General features: G+C 41.7%; 2 protein-coding genes and 1 pseudogene across 5 annotated transcripts; 1 reads left to right on the top strand and 2 right to left on the bottom strand.

Moving 5' to 3' along the window:
- Positions 1-872: 872 nt before the first annotated feature.
- Positions 873-6,854, bottom strand: LOC120020267 (synaptosomal-associated protein 47-like). Of its 4 annotated transcripts, none has more exons than XR_005472428.1 (6): positions 6,613-6,854; positions 5,597-6,126; positions 4,835-5,334; positions 4,338-4,462; positions 1,690-1,912; positions 873-1,292 (listed from the first exon to the last, which is right to left on the bottom strand). XR_005472428.1 is itself a non-coding variant. In XM_038963815.1 (6 exons), the coding sequence occupies exons 2-5, from the start codon at positions 6,100-6,102 to the stop codon at positions 1,766-1,768; spliced, it is 1,275 nt and encodes a 424-aa protein (XP_038819743.1). In that variant the 5' UTR covers positions 6,103-6,126; positions 6,613-6,854; the 3' UTR covers positions 873-1,292; positions 1,717-1,765. The 4 variants fall into 4 exon arrangements, 3 of the variants coding, with proteins under 3 accessions (XP_038819743.1, XP_038819741.1, XP_038819742.1); XM_038963815.1 differs by having other exon boundaries at positions 1,717-1,912; positions 4,338-4,459; XM_038963813.1 differs by having other exon boundaries at positions 874-1,292; positions 1,717-1,912.
- Positions 6,855-7,114: 260 nt separating this feature from the next.
- On the top strand, positions 7,115-11,299 carry LOC120019981 (2-oxoglutarate and iron-dependent oxygenase JMJD4-like). The gene is made up of 6 exons (XM_038963395.1): positions 7,115-7,586; positions 7,829-7,994; positions 8,331-8,456; positions 8,538-8,805; positions 8,954-9,100; positions 10,774-11,299. The coding sequence occupies exons 1-6, from the start codon at positions 7,334-7,336 to the stop codon at positions 11,107-11,109; spliced, it is 1,296 nt and encodes a 431-aa protein (XP_038819323.1). The 5' UTR covers positions 7,115-7,333; the 3' UTR covers positions 11,110-11,299.
- Positions 11,300-11,548: 249 nt separating this feature from the next.
- LOC120020654 lies at positions 11,549-12,172 on the bottom strand (annotated as a pseudogene).
- Between the last annotated feature and the right edge of the window lie 308 nt (positions 12,173-12,480).

Raw genomic sequence — 12,480 nt, 5'->3', positions numbered from 1 at the left:
AATGAATGTAACGGTTTATCGCTCAAATCATCAAAGAAATAAACAATCTCCAGTTTACCATCTTTGATCAGACTTGAAGAAGTATTTGGTATAACCCTCCTTTTCTCTGGCAACACTTTTCTTGTCATGTAACGCTTATGACAAGTGTTCATTCTAAATCTATTTCACCTTTACTGTAGGATCAAGTCCCAGTGACTGACCCGGGCCAAGACATTTGAGAGGTCGTCAGTCTTCTTTAAAAAAACAGTTTAGCAGTTCAACTTCGTCCGGAGTCATAATTGAGAGCTCTGCCACCCCATCGCCTGCAGCCAAATCAAATGAATCTGGGCTCTTGGCTCCTGGTGGTCCCCCTCTCTCGTGAAAGCTAGCGGCCCCTGCCCGCAGCCCCCACAGGAGTGTTGCGCAGATGCCAAACCAACTCCTGTTGCCAACAGGATGTTATAATAACAGGCCTGTTTACAAAGGGACTCTGCACTCGCTTTCATTCAACAGGCCAGGGACCCACTCGCATGCAGCACTACTTTCAATAGTAAATAGCTTCCGCTTCCATTTCGTTCACCAGTGTTCTGACATTCTCCATGCCAATTTGTCACATGTGAACCTTGTTATCATTGGGTGTTGCCTTGCTTTGCATTTCTCTGAGTGTTAAGACATTTTTTTTTGCCTGTTTTGTTTTCTAGTCATTATTCTTCTTTAATTAATAAAGGAAACTATATTGCCTTTTATGACCTGGGCGGGTTGTACTGTACTATTGAAGCCAGTCGTCTGTCTTCTATGTAAAAGTGTTTTATTGGATAATTAGGCACCACTCAAATACTTACTCTACTGTCTCCAGTACATTAGCATGGGGAACTTCAGGCATGAAACGTACGAAGAAAAACATGATTTACCAGATATTTTGGGTTTAAATCACAGTTTATCAATGATAAATAGACAATAAATAAATTACAGTACAACATAGAAGTATGCAAGTCATTCATACAAATAAGATTATACAGATATCCCCAAATCCAGAGTCAATGTTAGAAAGATTGTAAGTTGCCGTCTGCTTTTTCTTGTACTGTACATTATAGAATAGGTAGTAACCAAATAGTATTCTGTGAATTTCAAGGGACACAGTTTCAAGGGACTTTGTTACATACCCACTGCAAACTGGATTATAATACAGTGATCCCACTCGATGCATCACTTACTCTGCAGCAACATGGGGACATGCAACACTTGGAGCTGGAGGGGAGCTGGAGGGAAACCATGTGCAGGGAGGGAGGGGATGGCTTTACTGACACCTGCAACTGAAAAATAAGAAGGGAAAAAAACACACATTTAGCAGCAGTGTGACAATCGTTCCTCACAGTGATTTAAGTACAACATCAGAAACCACTCTATACTTATGTGACAGACCCAGGGATTCGATCATCCGTCAACAACAACAACCAGGTATGGATCTATTCATGGTTCTTCACAGTGCTACGAGGACAATATCTCCACAACGTGCTGACGGGAGTGAACACTTCCTTACCTTGGTGTAAATGCCATCTAGTGGACTGGTCGGTAATTACCACATTGAGAGGAACATTGATTTCTATATTTTACACATTACAATGACGTAAGGGTGTATGACTACACCTGAGACTCAAGACATGTATTACAAATGTAGAGGTTCAGAACAAAAACTTTCTTGGAGCATACATTTGTCGTAAGGTAACAGCAACTCACAGCGCATTTCTGGACTGCGCTGTAGTGAGCCGGTTGGCTGGTGTGTGAACTACAGCAGCCTCTTCATGCGGCAGGTATGTTTGTCTATGTGCATAGTGGCCCGGTCCGTAGAGCTGGTCAGAATATCCAGGGCCTCGTCTTGCCTCTCCAGCTCAGTCTCAGCCTCCAGAGCCAGGTTTTTCAGCTGCATCAGCATCTGAGAGAGTAGGCAGAGAGCCATATAGACGCACATACACACACATGCTTGATTTAACTTGTGGTTGGCCCTTTTGAATCTATTTCCTCTGTTCCATTGTACAGGGCAAAGTAAATCAAGCTCAGCTCAAATATTTGACATATGTATTTGACCCAGGTCTGTGGGAGTAATCTCTTGATTCTTGTAGTGGTGTGGAAAAGTGTCTTGTCTAGGGTTATGTCCCGAGAGGACATGGAGTGAGTGAGTCAGTCAGTGGAAAAGACAGGGGAGAGGAGGAATAACACTTTTTTCTCAGCCATAATTATTCTTCCACTGCTTGTCGGAGCCAAAAAGACAGAATGGCTGTCAGCTGTAAAATTAAAAACAATGAAGGGACTGCCGACAAAACCAAAACGATCTATAATAACTGTACTTCCATCGTTAGGTCATGACATAATCGCCGTGTGACACAATATTCATGTGACTAGTATACAATACTCAAGCACATGGTGGTTATACAGAGGTCTTTGGTCTCCTGAGGTCATCGATAACAGACAAGTCAATGACAATTTGTTATTTCAACTTTCTGTGTTCAGGGAATTCTGCAACTCCATCTCCACGCTCCAACAACTGTGTACGTTATGGTCAATGGAACAACTTAAATCAACCTTGTTGTGCCAAGCAAAACTTAATAGACACTCACTCCACACCCCAACACGTGGTTTCTAAACTAATATTATGTTATCCTACACATGCTCACACACACACACCCATTGACGTTATGTCAGTTTTCAGAGGCCAGTAATCGCAGACACAGCAACAGTCCACAGGAACTGCTTCAGACAGCAACGAGCAGACAGATAGTATTTCAGCGCACTCCTTAATGACAACTGCATGCATTCACTTTCTAAGGTTTCTTCAGTTTGGGAGGAGAATATGATAAATAGACTGATATCAATACTTCAAAATATACTGTAGAGTAATTATGGGATTCTGGTGCCATATACTGTAAAATGGACCTTTAACTAAATTCTAATGTTGAAGGTAAATTTTATCACACCACTTCTGAACATTTGGTTAGTTGTTTTTCATTCAACATACACAGTCAGACATGTAGGTAAAATACACTCAAGTTTTAAAAAGTAGGCTAATAACCTAATTAAACTGATGTGAGGTGAGTTGTAGGAAATGTGTTTAGCACATAAAAAACTGTAAATATTCAACTGATTTGAACAATAAACTGACTGATAATCCGAAGGTATCAAATATCTTTTGACAAAAGGGGCTATTTGCTGTACACTTGGGTAGGAAATCAGGTTAACAGTGATTCTCACCTAATTCATGACATAAATTAGGTGCGTCATAAAGTGTACTACTATACCACTTCAGAAAGCGGTAGGCTTTGTAGTTCAAAAGAACCATTATGACTTATCGGCACAAAATAATAAGCCATTGATAGAGAAACAAAACACATGTCCCTGGATTGTAAACAGACTCATTGCGAAAAATGTCACTGACATGATCGATTTGTTTGAAAATGATTGTATATACAATTATATTGAGATACAATCGTATTGATACCATTCTGAAGTAGTCAATACTTATCTTGTAATATCTAACTAACTATGCCGTTGTGAACGCAATTTCCACAAAAGCCTCATTCAACCTCAGCTTCAATCGGCTTTACAGAACTGCTTATGGGACTGTAAGAAACACCCAAGCCTCGAGAGACTGTAGCCTGTGTTTCAGGAGGATTCTGAAAATGACAACATACCTGTAACGGATTACCGACCAATTACATAGACAAAATGTTGTGTTTTGAAGAGGTTTAACATGGAAAACACCATTCTGGGCAACCCATAATAATGTGTTAAACGAAAAATGACTGACTGCATTTGCGTCACTGTTTATGTCTTGCAACCATCGACCATGCATGGAGCTCACTGTTCAGCATTATGAGACTTTGAATGGAAATACTTTATACACTGTCTGACCAGAGAAGTCTAACCAAATAACTGGCCATGTCTCTTTCCCTCTCTCCTCTCTCTTGTAACCCGATGGGATTTTGGTTTGTGGTCTTACCGACTAATATATAAAATACGTAAAATAAAAATCATTACAGTGAATCTCTGGTTTGGACTGGAAATAGAGCATTTATCTTCCCATGATTTTCATAGAACATAAGAAAAGTTACACTTGTTCTTTAAAACCTGCTATTGAAATGGCATACATTTAATGCATCATAACATGGATATTCAATCATGCATTTCCTCTGAATTCAAAACAGATGTCTACAAGACAGGTACAAACATTATCTGAATGCAAAAAAGAGAAAATGTTAGGGCAGTATAACTTCAGACTGTTATAAAGCATTTGATCCATAGGATGAAATGCTTGAGTATACAGGAAGAGGCATTAGAAGCCAGATTCCAATATTGTATCTCACCTGTCGGATTTCCTGAGCCTCAGCCTGAGTGACCTCTGGCTTAAGGACATGCACCTGCAACTGGGACAGCTCTCCTGCTGGGACTGTCATGGGGACCTCTGTCTCCTGGTACTGCAGCAGGCCTGCTGCCAAGGGAGGGGGCAGAGATATAGTGAGAAGGCCCCTCAAACAAACACATTATCTTCTTATGAGCGTAACAGTAACCCTATGATAATGTAATGGGGAAAGCTCGTAACAACAACAAAACACGGCATGCATCAGAATTGTGTAATAAATCAATAAGCTATGTAATAAATCAATAAGCTAGAGTGTATAATGAGATTTCAGCCTCAAGAGAGCCTAAAGTAATTTCAAAGATGTGTATTGAACAATATGCCATGCTAAAACCCATAGATCTTTACTGCCACTTGGTGGCCAAACACAAACCATTGTACAGAGCAAAATAAACAAAGAAGAACCCCCGACTGGGACCACAGAGAGTAATCTAAACTTCTTACCTGCATTCCATATTGAACCTTGATCCTGGTCACATGGGGTCGTAGCTGGGGTCGTCATGAAGGCAGAGTACTCACTTGTGTACTCCACCTTCTTCTTATACTGTATCTCTAGCACTGACATGGCCTCCGGCATCTTAGCCGACAGGAGTCGGAAGCATATGTCTGGCTTCCCTATGAACCTCTGCCTCACACTGATCTCATACGGATTGTGCACCCGGATGTCATCCACCTCATCCCTCTGAAAGCGGTGGAGGAGCACATAGTTTGTGTCTCGGACTTCTAATGAGGAGACCATCACCATCAAGCAACCAGGCTTCAGGTTTGAGTCTCCACCTCTGGAGACGATGGCTGGTACGCTGGTGATCACTCTGTGCTTGCCTGTTCCTGTTCCCTTACAAGCAGCCTCTCTGGCAGCATGCTCAGCCTTGACATCCTGCTGACTCTTCCAGGGTAGTTTGCCAAAAGGCCACCAAGGGGGAGACTCCAGTTCAGACAGTAGCCTGCAGAGATAATGGTGACAGAAGTTAGAGGAATGAATCCAATTCAGTGACGGTTCACACAAATGAAGGGTAAACATGTTCTGGATAATAGCTATACAATCTCAAATAATTAACCACTACTATATATTAATGTATATTTAATTATCATGTGGATAGAAAAGCATCAAAACTTCGGAAAATCTCCATGATTAGCTACAATATTTGAAAACAATAAAACAATGGACTGACAGGGCCCAGAGGTAGAATTCAATATCCACCTTACCTGTCTGCCACGCCCAGATCAGAGTCGATCTTGCCTAGGCCATGCATGATGTTATCAAACTGCTCTCCCTGGTGGTGGAGGACATTCCCTGTGTCCTCTAGCCGTCTCTGAGCCCCCGCAACCAGGTTAATCAGCTCCCTCCCCTTGGTCGGCTGTGCCTCGGCCCCCTGAACCTCAGCAGATGGGGACAACAACCTCTCCCTCCAGAAATGCTCCAGGACATTGTAGACCACCACCCGGTTGGGCCTCAGCGAGCCGAACCAGTGCTTGATATTCCCATGCTCCAACACAGTCAGAGTGCTGAAGATGAAGCTGGACGACTCCATCTTGATCTCCATGATCCTTGAGAGGCGGAAGCCAACCAGGTTCTCTTTGCTCTGGTATGAGGTGAAGCGCAGCATGGTGCGGGTCAGGGACAGGGTGCCGGCATCCCAGCGCTTCTCACTGTTGATGTAGTAGGAGCCTGGCCAGCTGTGGATGGGGATGTCTCGGGTTGGGCATGTCATTTTGGCTTGGCTTCAGATGCTCACCTAGGAAGAGAGGGGTGAACATGTTAAAATGTTGTATTGTAAATAATATTTGAATCAAGGTCAATATGTTAATCGAGATAAAAGATTAGAGACTAAAACGTTGGAACTGCTAGCTAGGAATTTAAATCAACCCAGCAGTAAAGCTATGTTATGTAAGTAGCTAGCTGTCATGGTAATCAAGGTATTTTGGACTAGCTATTTAGACCTACTATATGGACAGTATAGCTAGCTAGATACATATGTTACTGTGTACTAGCTACTTTATTAGAGTGCCACTATGTCGATGCTAAGCTTGCTAGCTGACTAGCAAAACATGCAAAATCATAACATGTCAGGAAGCTAGCTAGCTAGCAGCCCTCTTCATAAGCGTTCCTCTCAAATAAAAGAAGATAAGAAAATGTGTATTTGGAGTAAATTGCATTCGTGTTCAAACAAACAAAATAGGTAACTAGCGATCATTCAACATTGTTTGATGTTTTTGTTTACTTTTTAAACAAACCTGGCACCTGAGCTCCTGCAGGGTTATGACTATTCCAGGAAATCAGTAGCTACAGTTTTGTAATGTTGCGTAAGACGATCATATTATCGATTGCGCAAAAGCTAGTAGTCATTATTTGAGTACAGCTGCTCTGCGTGGAAACGGTTAATATATATTTTAAGGTGCCACTTTAATAATTGTAAAAGAAAAAGAAATGTAAGAAAAAAATCTATTCGCAGATTGGTTCCCAAGCACGTGATTTGTTTGGACGTGAAGAGACGTCACTTCCTCAGTACAGACATGTTTACAGTCCGTCTAGAAACAATGATCCTGCTATTTGAAATGTATAGATTAACATTATTAATGTCTAATTTCAAAGTGTATATTTACTAAAGACATTCAACGTTGAATTAGCAAACAGTACGGAAACAATCATGTGTAAAAAAAAAAAAAACGATCAAATTAAAGCAAATATTGGGCGTGTGCATCTATAAATGTGGCCCCCTAAAATGCAAAATAGCATAGCCATAGGAAGCTATTTTTAGGCTCGAATGAACGAACCAGCTTCTCCACATTTTTGACTTATCTTTGCAATATAAATCCAATAATAATGATGGAAAAGCAATTAATATGACATATCATGTCACTATAGTTTAGGTACGTCGCTTGCTTGCTAATTAGTTAGCTAGTTAACGTTACACCCAGGACTTGTTTACATCATTCAGTATCATGGACAGGGAGTCTTATCATAACTGCTGTAGCCTCGTTAAAATATCAAGGCAATCCTATGAACAATTTTGGTCTTCGCACTTTGTGGATTACATAGAGAAGGATTTGAGCTATTCCAAATTCTTTAAAAAGTACTTACTTCCTAACCACCCATGCATGTTCTCGAGGAAATTTACTGAAGACTGGAAATGTAGGAAACAGTGGGTCACTGAAGAGGGGAAGCCAAACTTCCAGAAACTGCTGCAGCAATTTGGTAAATAAATGTTGTTAGCTACATATCTATTACAATGTCCAGTAACTTTGATGTCAAATGAATGAGTTTGATTAGCCTATGGATGAGCTGTTCTGATCTGTGATTTGACAACCATTTCTCATTGTTTGTGTAATTATCTGATATATATATTTGGTAATGAAACATGTGTTGCAGTTATGATGAACCAATAACCCATTTTGTAAATTGTGTTTTCAAAGTATTTCTCTTTTTTCCTCTTGCAGATGAGACTCCGGTTCCAGTTGCAAACTGCAATGCGAAAGAATACAATGCGAACCCCAAACAAATTATTCCTTTCAAGGAATTTATTCACTACTGGAGAGAGTACATACAGAATGGACACTCGTCACCAAAAGGATGTCTCTATCTGAAAGATTGGCACATGTCAAGGTATTGAATTCACCTGTATGTTGCCTCTGAAGTAAGAGCACACTGTATATAGACTGTATATAGACTTTTTTCTATTGTGTTACTGACTGTATGTTTGTTTATTCCATGTGTAACTCGGTGTTGTTTGTGTCGCACTGCTTTGCTTTATCTTGACCAGGTCGCAGTTGTAAATGAGAACTTGTTCTCAACTAGCCTACCTGGTTAAATAAAGGTGAAATAAAAAAAAAATGATTGGAACATTTTTTACAGTATGTAAATAATGTGTATATACTGAAGGTAGCTGTATCAAGAATAAGCTAAACATGGCTCAATGGTTCCATCCTCTGTCTTTCACAGGGATTTTCCTGAACACAACGTTTACACTACCCCAGTCTTCTTTTCTTCTGACTGGCTTAATGAGTATTGGGATACTTTGGAGGTGGATGACTACCGGTTCGTCTACATGGGACCCAAAGGCTCATGGTATAACAAAACATTTAATTATAGTCTATAATGGATATTCTCTTAAATCTGTCTCTAACATGTACTTTCTTTTTGCTATAGGACGCCATTCCACGCTGATGTGTTCCGCTCCTACAGCTGGTCAGCGAACATCTGTGGCAGGAAGAAATGGCTCCTGTATCCCCCAGGCCAAGAAGAGTTTCTACGAGACAGCCATGGCAACCTTGCTTATGACGTCACTGCCCCTGAGATTCGAGACAAGTTGCAATTCCCACACTGCGATGAGGCCTGCCAACCACTAGAGATCATTCAGGAAGCAGGGGAGATCATATTTGTGCCCAGTGGTTGGCACCATCAGGTTTATAATTTGGTAAGCACTGCAGTTTGGATGTGGGACAAATTAAGTGGTACACTTGATCAAGAGGTTTTTTACAAATCATTATCAGTATCAGCACCTGTATGGTTCATATGGCTAATTTTGAACTAAGTAACCTGACTTCTGTCTCATTATCCTGCAGGAAGACACCATCTCCATCAACCATAACTGGCTGAATGGCTGCAATGTGGACATTATGTGGCAGTTCCTTCAGAATGAGCTGTCTGCTGTCCAGAGGGAAATAGAGGAATGGAGGAACACTATGGATTCATGGCATCAGCACTGCCAGGTGTATAAGACACTTGGAGATAGACATACAGGGCCTTCGGAAAGTATTCAGACCCTTTGACTTTTTCCACATTTTATTACGTTAGTCTTGTTCTAAAATGAGTCCCCCCCCTCATTAATCTTCACACAATACCCCATAATGACAAAGCAAAAACAGGTTTAGACATTTTTGCTAATTTATTAAAATATCACATTACATAAGTATTCAGACCCTTTACTCAGTACTTTGTTGAAGTACCTTTGGCAGTGATTACTGCATCAAGTCTTCTTGGGTATGAGGCTACAAGCTTGGCACACCTGTATTTGGGGAGTTTCTTTCATTCTGCAGATCCTCTCAAGCTCTGTCAGGTTGGATGGGGAGTGTCGCTTCACAGCTATTTTAAGGTCTCTCCAGAGATGTTAGATTGGGTTCAAGTCCTGGTTCTGGCTGGGTCGCACAAGGGCATTCAGAGACTTGTCCCGAAGCTACTCCTGCGTTGTCTTGACTGTGTGCTTAGGGTCGTTGTCCTGTTGGAAGGTGAACCTTTGCCACAGTCTGAGGACCTGAGCGCTCTGGAGCAGGTTTTCATCAAGGGTCTCTCTGTACTTTGCTCCCTTCATCTTTGCCTCGATCCTGACTAGTCTCCCAGTCTCTGCCGCTGAAAAACCTCCCCACAGCATGATGCTGCCACCAAGCTTCACAGTAGGGATGGTGCCAGGTTTCCTCCAGATGTGACGCTTGGCATTCTGGCCAAAGAGTTCAATCTTGGTTTCATCAGACCAGAGAATCTTGTTTCTCATGATCTGAAAGTCTTTAGGTGCCTTTTGGCAAACTCCAAGCGGGCTGTCATGTGCCTTTTACTGAGGAGTGGCTTCCGTCTGGCCACTACCATAAATGCCTGATTGGTGGAGTGCTGCAGAGATGGTTGTCCTTCCGGAAGTTTCTCCCATCTCCAGAGGAACTCTAGAGCTCTGTCAGTGACCATCGGGTTCTTGGTCACCTCCCTGACCAAGGCCCTTCTCACCTGATTGCTCAGTTTGGCCGGGCTGCCAGCTCTAGAAGAGTCTTGGTGGTTCCAAACTTCTTCCATTTAAGAATGATGGATACTACTGTGTTCTTGGGGACCTTCAATGCTGCAGACATTTTTTGTTACCTTTCCTCAGATCTGTGCCTTGACACAATCCTGTCTCTGAGCTCTACGGACAATTCCTTCAACCTCATGGCTTGGTTTTTGCTTTGACATGCACTGTCAACTGTGGGAGCTTTTATATAGACAGGTGTGTGCCTTTCCAAATCATGTCCAATCAATTGAATTTACCACAGGTTAACTCCAATCAAGTTGTAGTAACATCTCAAGGATGATCGATGGAAAAAGAATGCACCTGAGCTCAATTTCGAGTCTCATGGCAAAAGGTCTGAATACTAATGTAAATAAGGTATCGGTTTTATTTTTAATGTAAATAAGTTGTTTTATTTTTAATACATTTTAAAACATGAAGAAAAGCCTGTTCACTGTCATTATGAGGTATTGTGTGTAGATTGCTGAGGTTTTATTTTATCCATTTTAGAGTAAGGCTGTAACATAACAAAATGTGGTAAAGTCAAGGGGTCTGAATACTTTCCAAAGGCACTGTCTGACAAAGCAGATGTATTTTAAAAAGCTGTGTAATCTGAGTTGGTATTTTGTTTTACAGGTCATCATGAAGTCTTGCTCTGGGATTGATTATGGGGAGTTTGCCTCTTTCCTGAAGATTATCGCTGACAACCGCATGTCCTTCTTGAGTTCTTGCTCCGAAAACAACTCCTCAAATTACCCACGTCATCTTTCAGAGACCCTTGCCACATTGGGGCTTCACCATGCTGCCTTTGACCTGCAGAGGGTGGCTCACATTCTAGAATGCATGCTCTGCAATGAAGACTTTAAGAGACTTGATCATTCAACTCTGAGCTCACAACCTGAAAGTTTGCTGCAGCAGATTCGAGAGACCATGCTTTCCACTAGAGGGCAGCACTCCCTTTACCAGGAATAGACCACACAGTATCCCTTTATGAGCATCTTTATCAATACATTTAGTTGATAAGGCTTTGGTTTCAGAGGTAGCCTAAATGACCTGCCTGATGTTATCTTGACCCCCCCCCCCCCAAAAAAATGTAATCCTGTGTGAGTTTATGGGTGTTTTTGTATGTTCTGAATGAGATGTTGATAAAATGACAAACGTCCATACTTTGTGTCCTCGTATGTTTATTACACCAGAGATGCATAAAGTAATATTTAAGATAATAGCTAGCAACTGGCAAACAGTGCACAACTGGCAAACAGCATAGTGTCAATGAATTCAATATTTAAGGCAATACTGCAAACAAAGAAACTATTCATAGACGACATGGTTGGTAGTGCTACCAGTGAAATACTGTACTAAGTGATTTGGAATAAGAACATTTTAACTTTATGTACCCTATCCATGTAAATATGATATGGCGCATTTCAACATGTGTGCGTTTCATATTGTTGGGGTCAAATACCCATCTTCATTTGGCTTTAGTCTTTGGGCCACCAGTATCGCACAGATGCCTCCAGAGACTGTTGTCCTGAGAAGCCTTGAGTGTTAATGGCTCTTTGGCATGAGCCAGGCGAATGAGACTCATGCCCAGATCTCCAACCCAGGCCCTGTGCTTCCCGGCTGACTTGTCAGACTGGGTCTGTAGTGCCAATCCTTCGGCTAGTGCCGACAGGCGTACGGCATCAGATGCTTCCGTACCACCCCAGTGTGATGAGTCCTGGCCGATGTAACAGCCCTTACTAAAGCTGATGCCCTGCATGTAGACCAGGTTGAACTCCAGAGGAAGAGCCACCCCGGGAGGAAGGTCCTTCACTCCCTCGGGAAGTCCTAGGAGAAACCACTAGAGAAATATAGGGTTATTACAGGAATAACGTCAATTCAACAGCTATGCTAGCCATATCCCATATCGTATCCTCCAACCATCTCGTCCATATTGAATATGGCATGACAAGTATTACATAGTGGTGCCTGTGGTAGTCTTCTGTGTTGCCCTGCTGACACTGTCATTCAGGGCAGGTTGCCTGTTTGGCATGTTATTTTGGCATTAATAAATGTTACATATCAGTTTGTAAACAATGTAAAAAAATATATATATATATCTTTTTTTTGCTTTATTGAGTAAGGCAGCTCCAAAATGCAGGTGTTTCAGCCTAGTTCAGTGGTTTCTGTGGTGGTGGGGCAGCCAGAGGAAAATACGTACCGTAGCGGTTGGTAATGTTCTATAGTTGCACTGTGATTGGCTCAGTGTTCTGTCACTCATGGGGACACTAAGTCACCGTAAAATATACGGGGAGAGCTCAAAAATTCAAGCCCGTTGGGTGCTGCCATAAAGTTACATTA

This window comes from Salvelinus namaycush, chromosome 25 (assembly GCF_016432855.1).
Source record: "Salvelinus namaycush isolate Seneca chromosome 25, SaNama_1.0, whole genome shotgun sequence".
NCBI lineage: Eukaryota > Metazoa > Chordata > Actinopteri > Salmoniformes > Salmonidae > Salvelinus > Salvelinus namaycush.
Note: the sequence above shows the minus strand (reverse complement) of the source record. Positions and strands in the feature narration are given on the sequence as shown.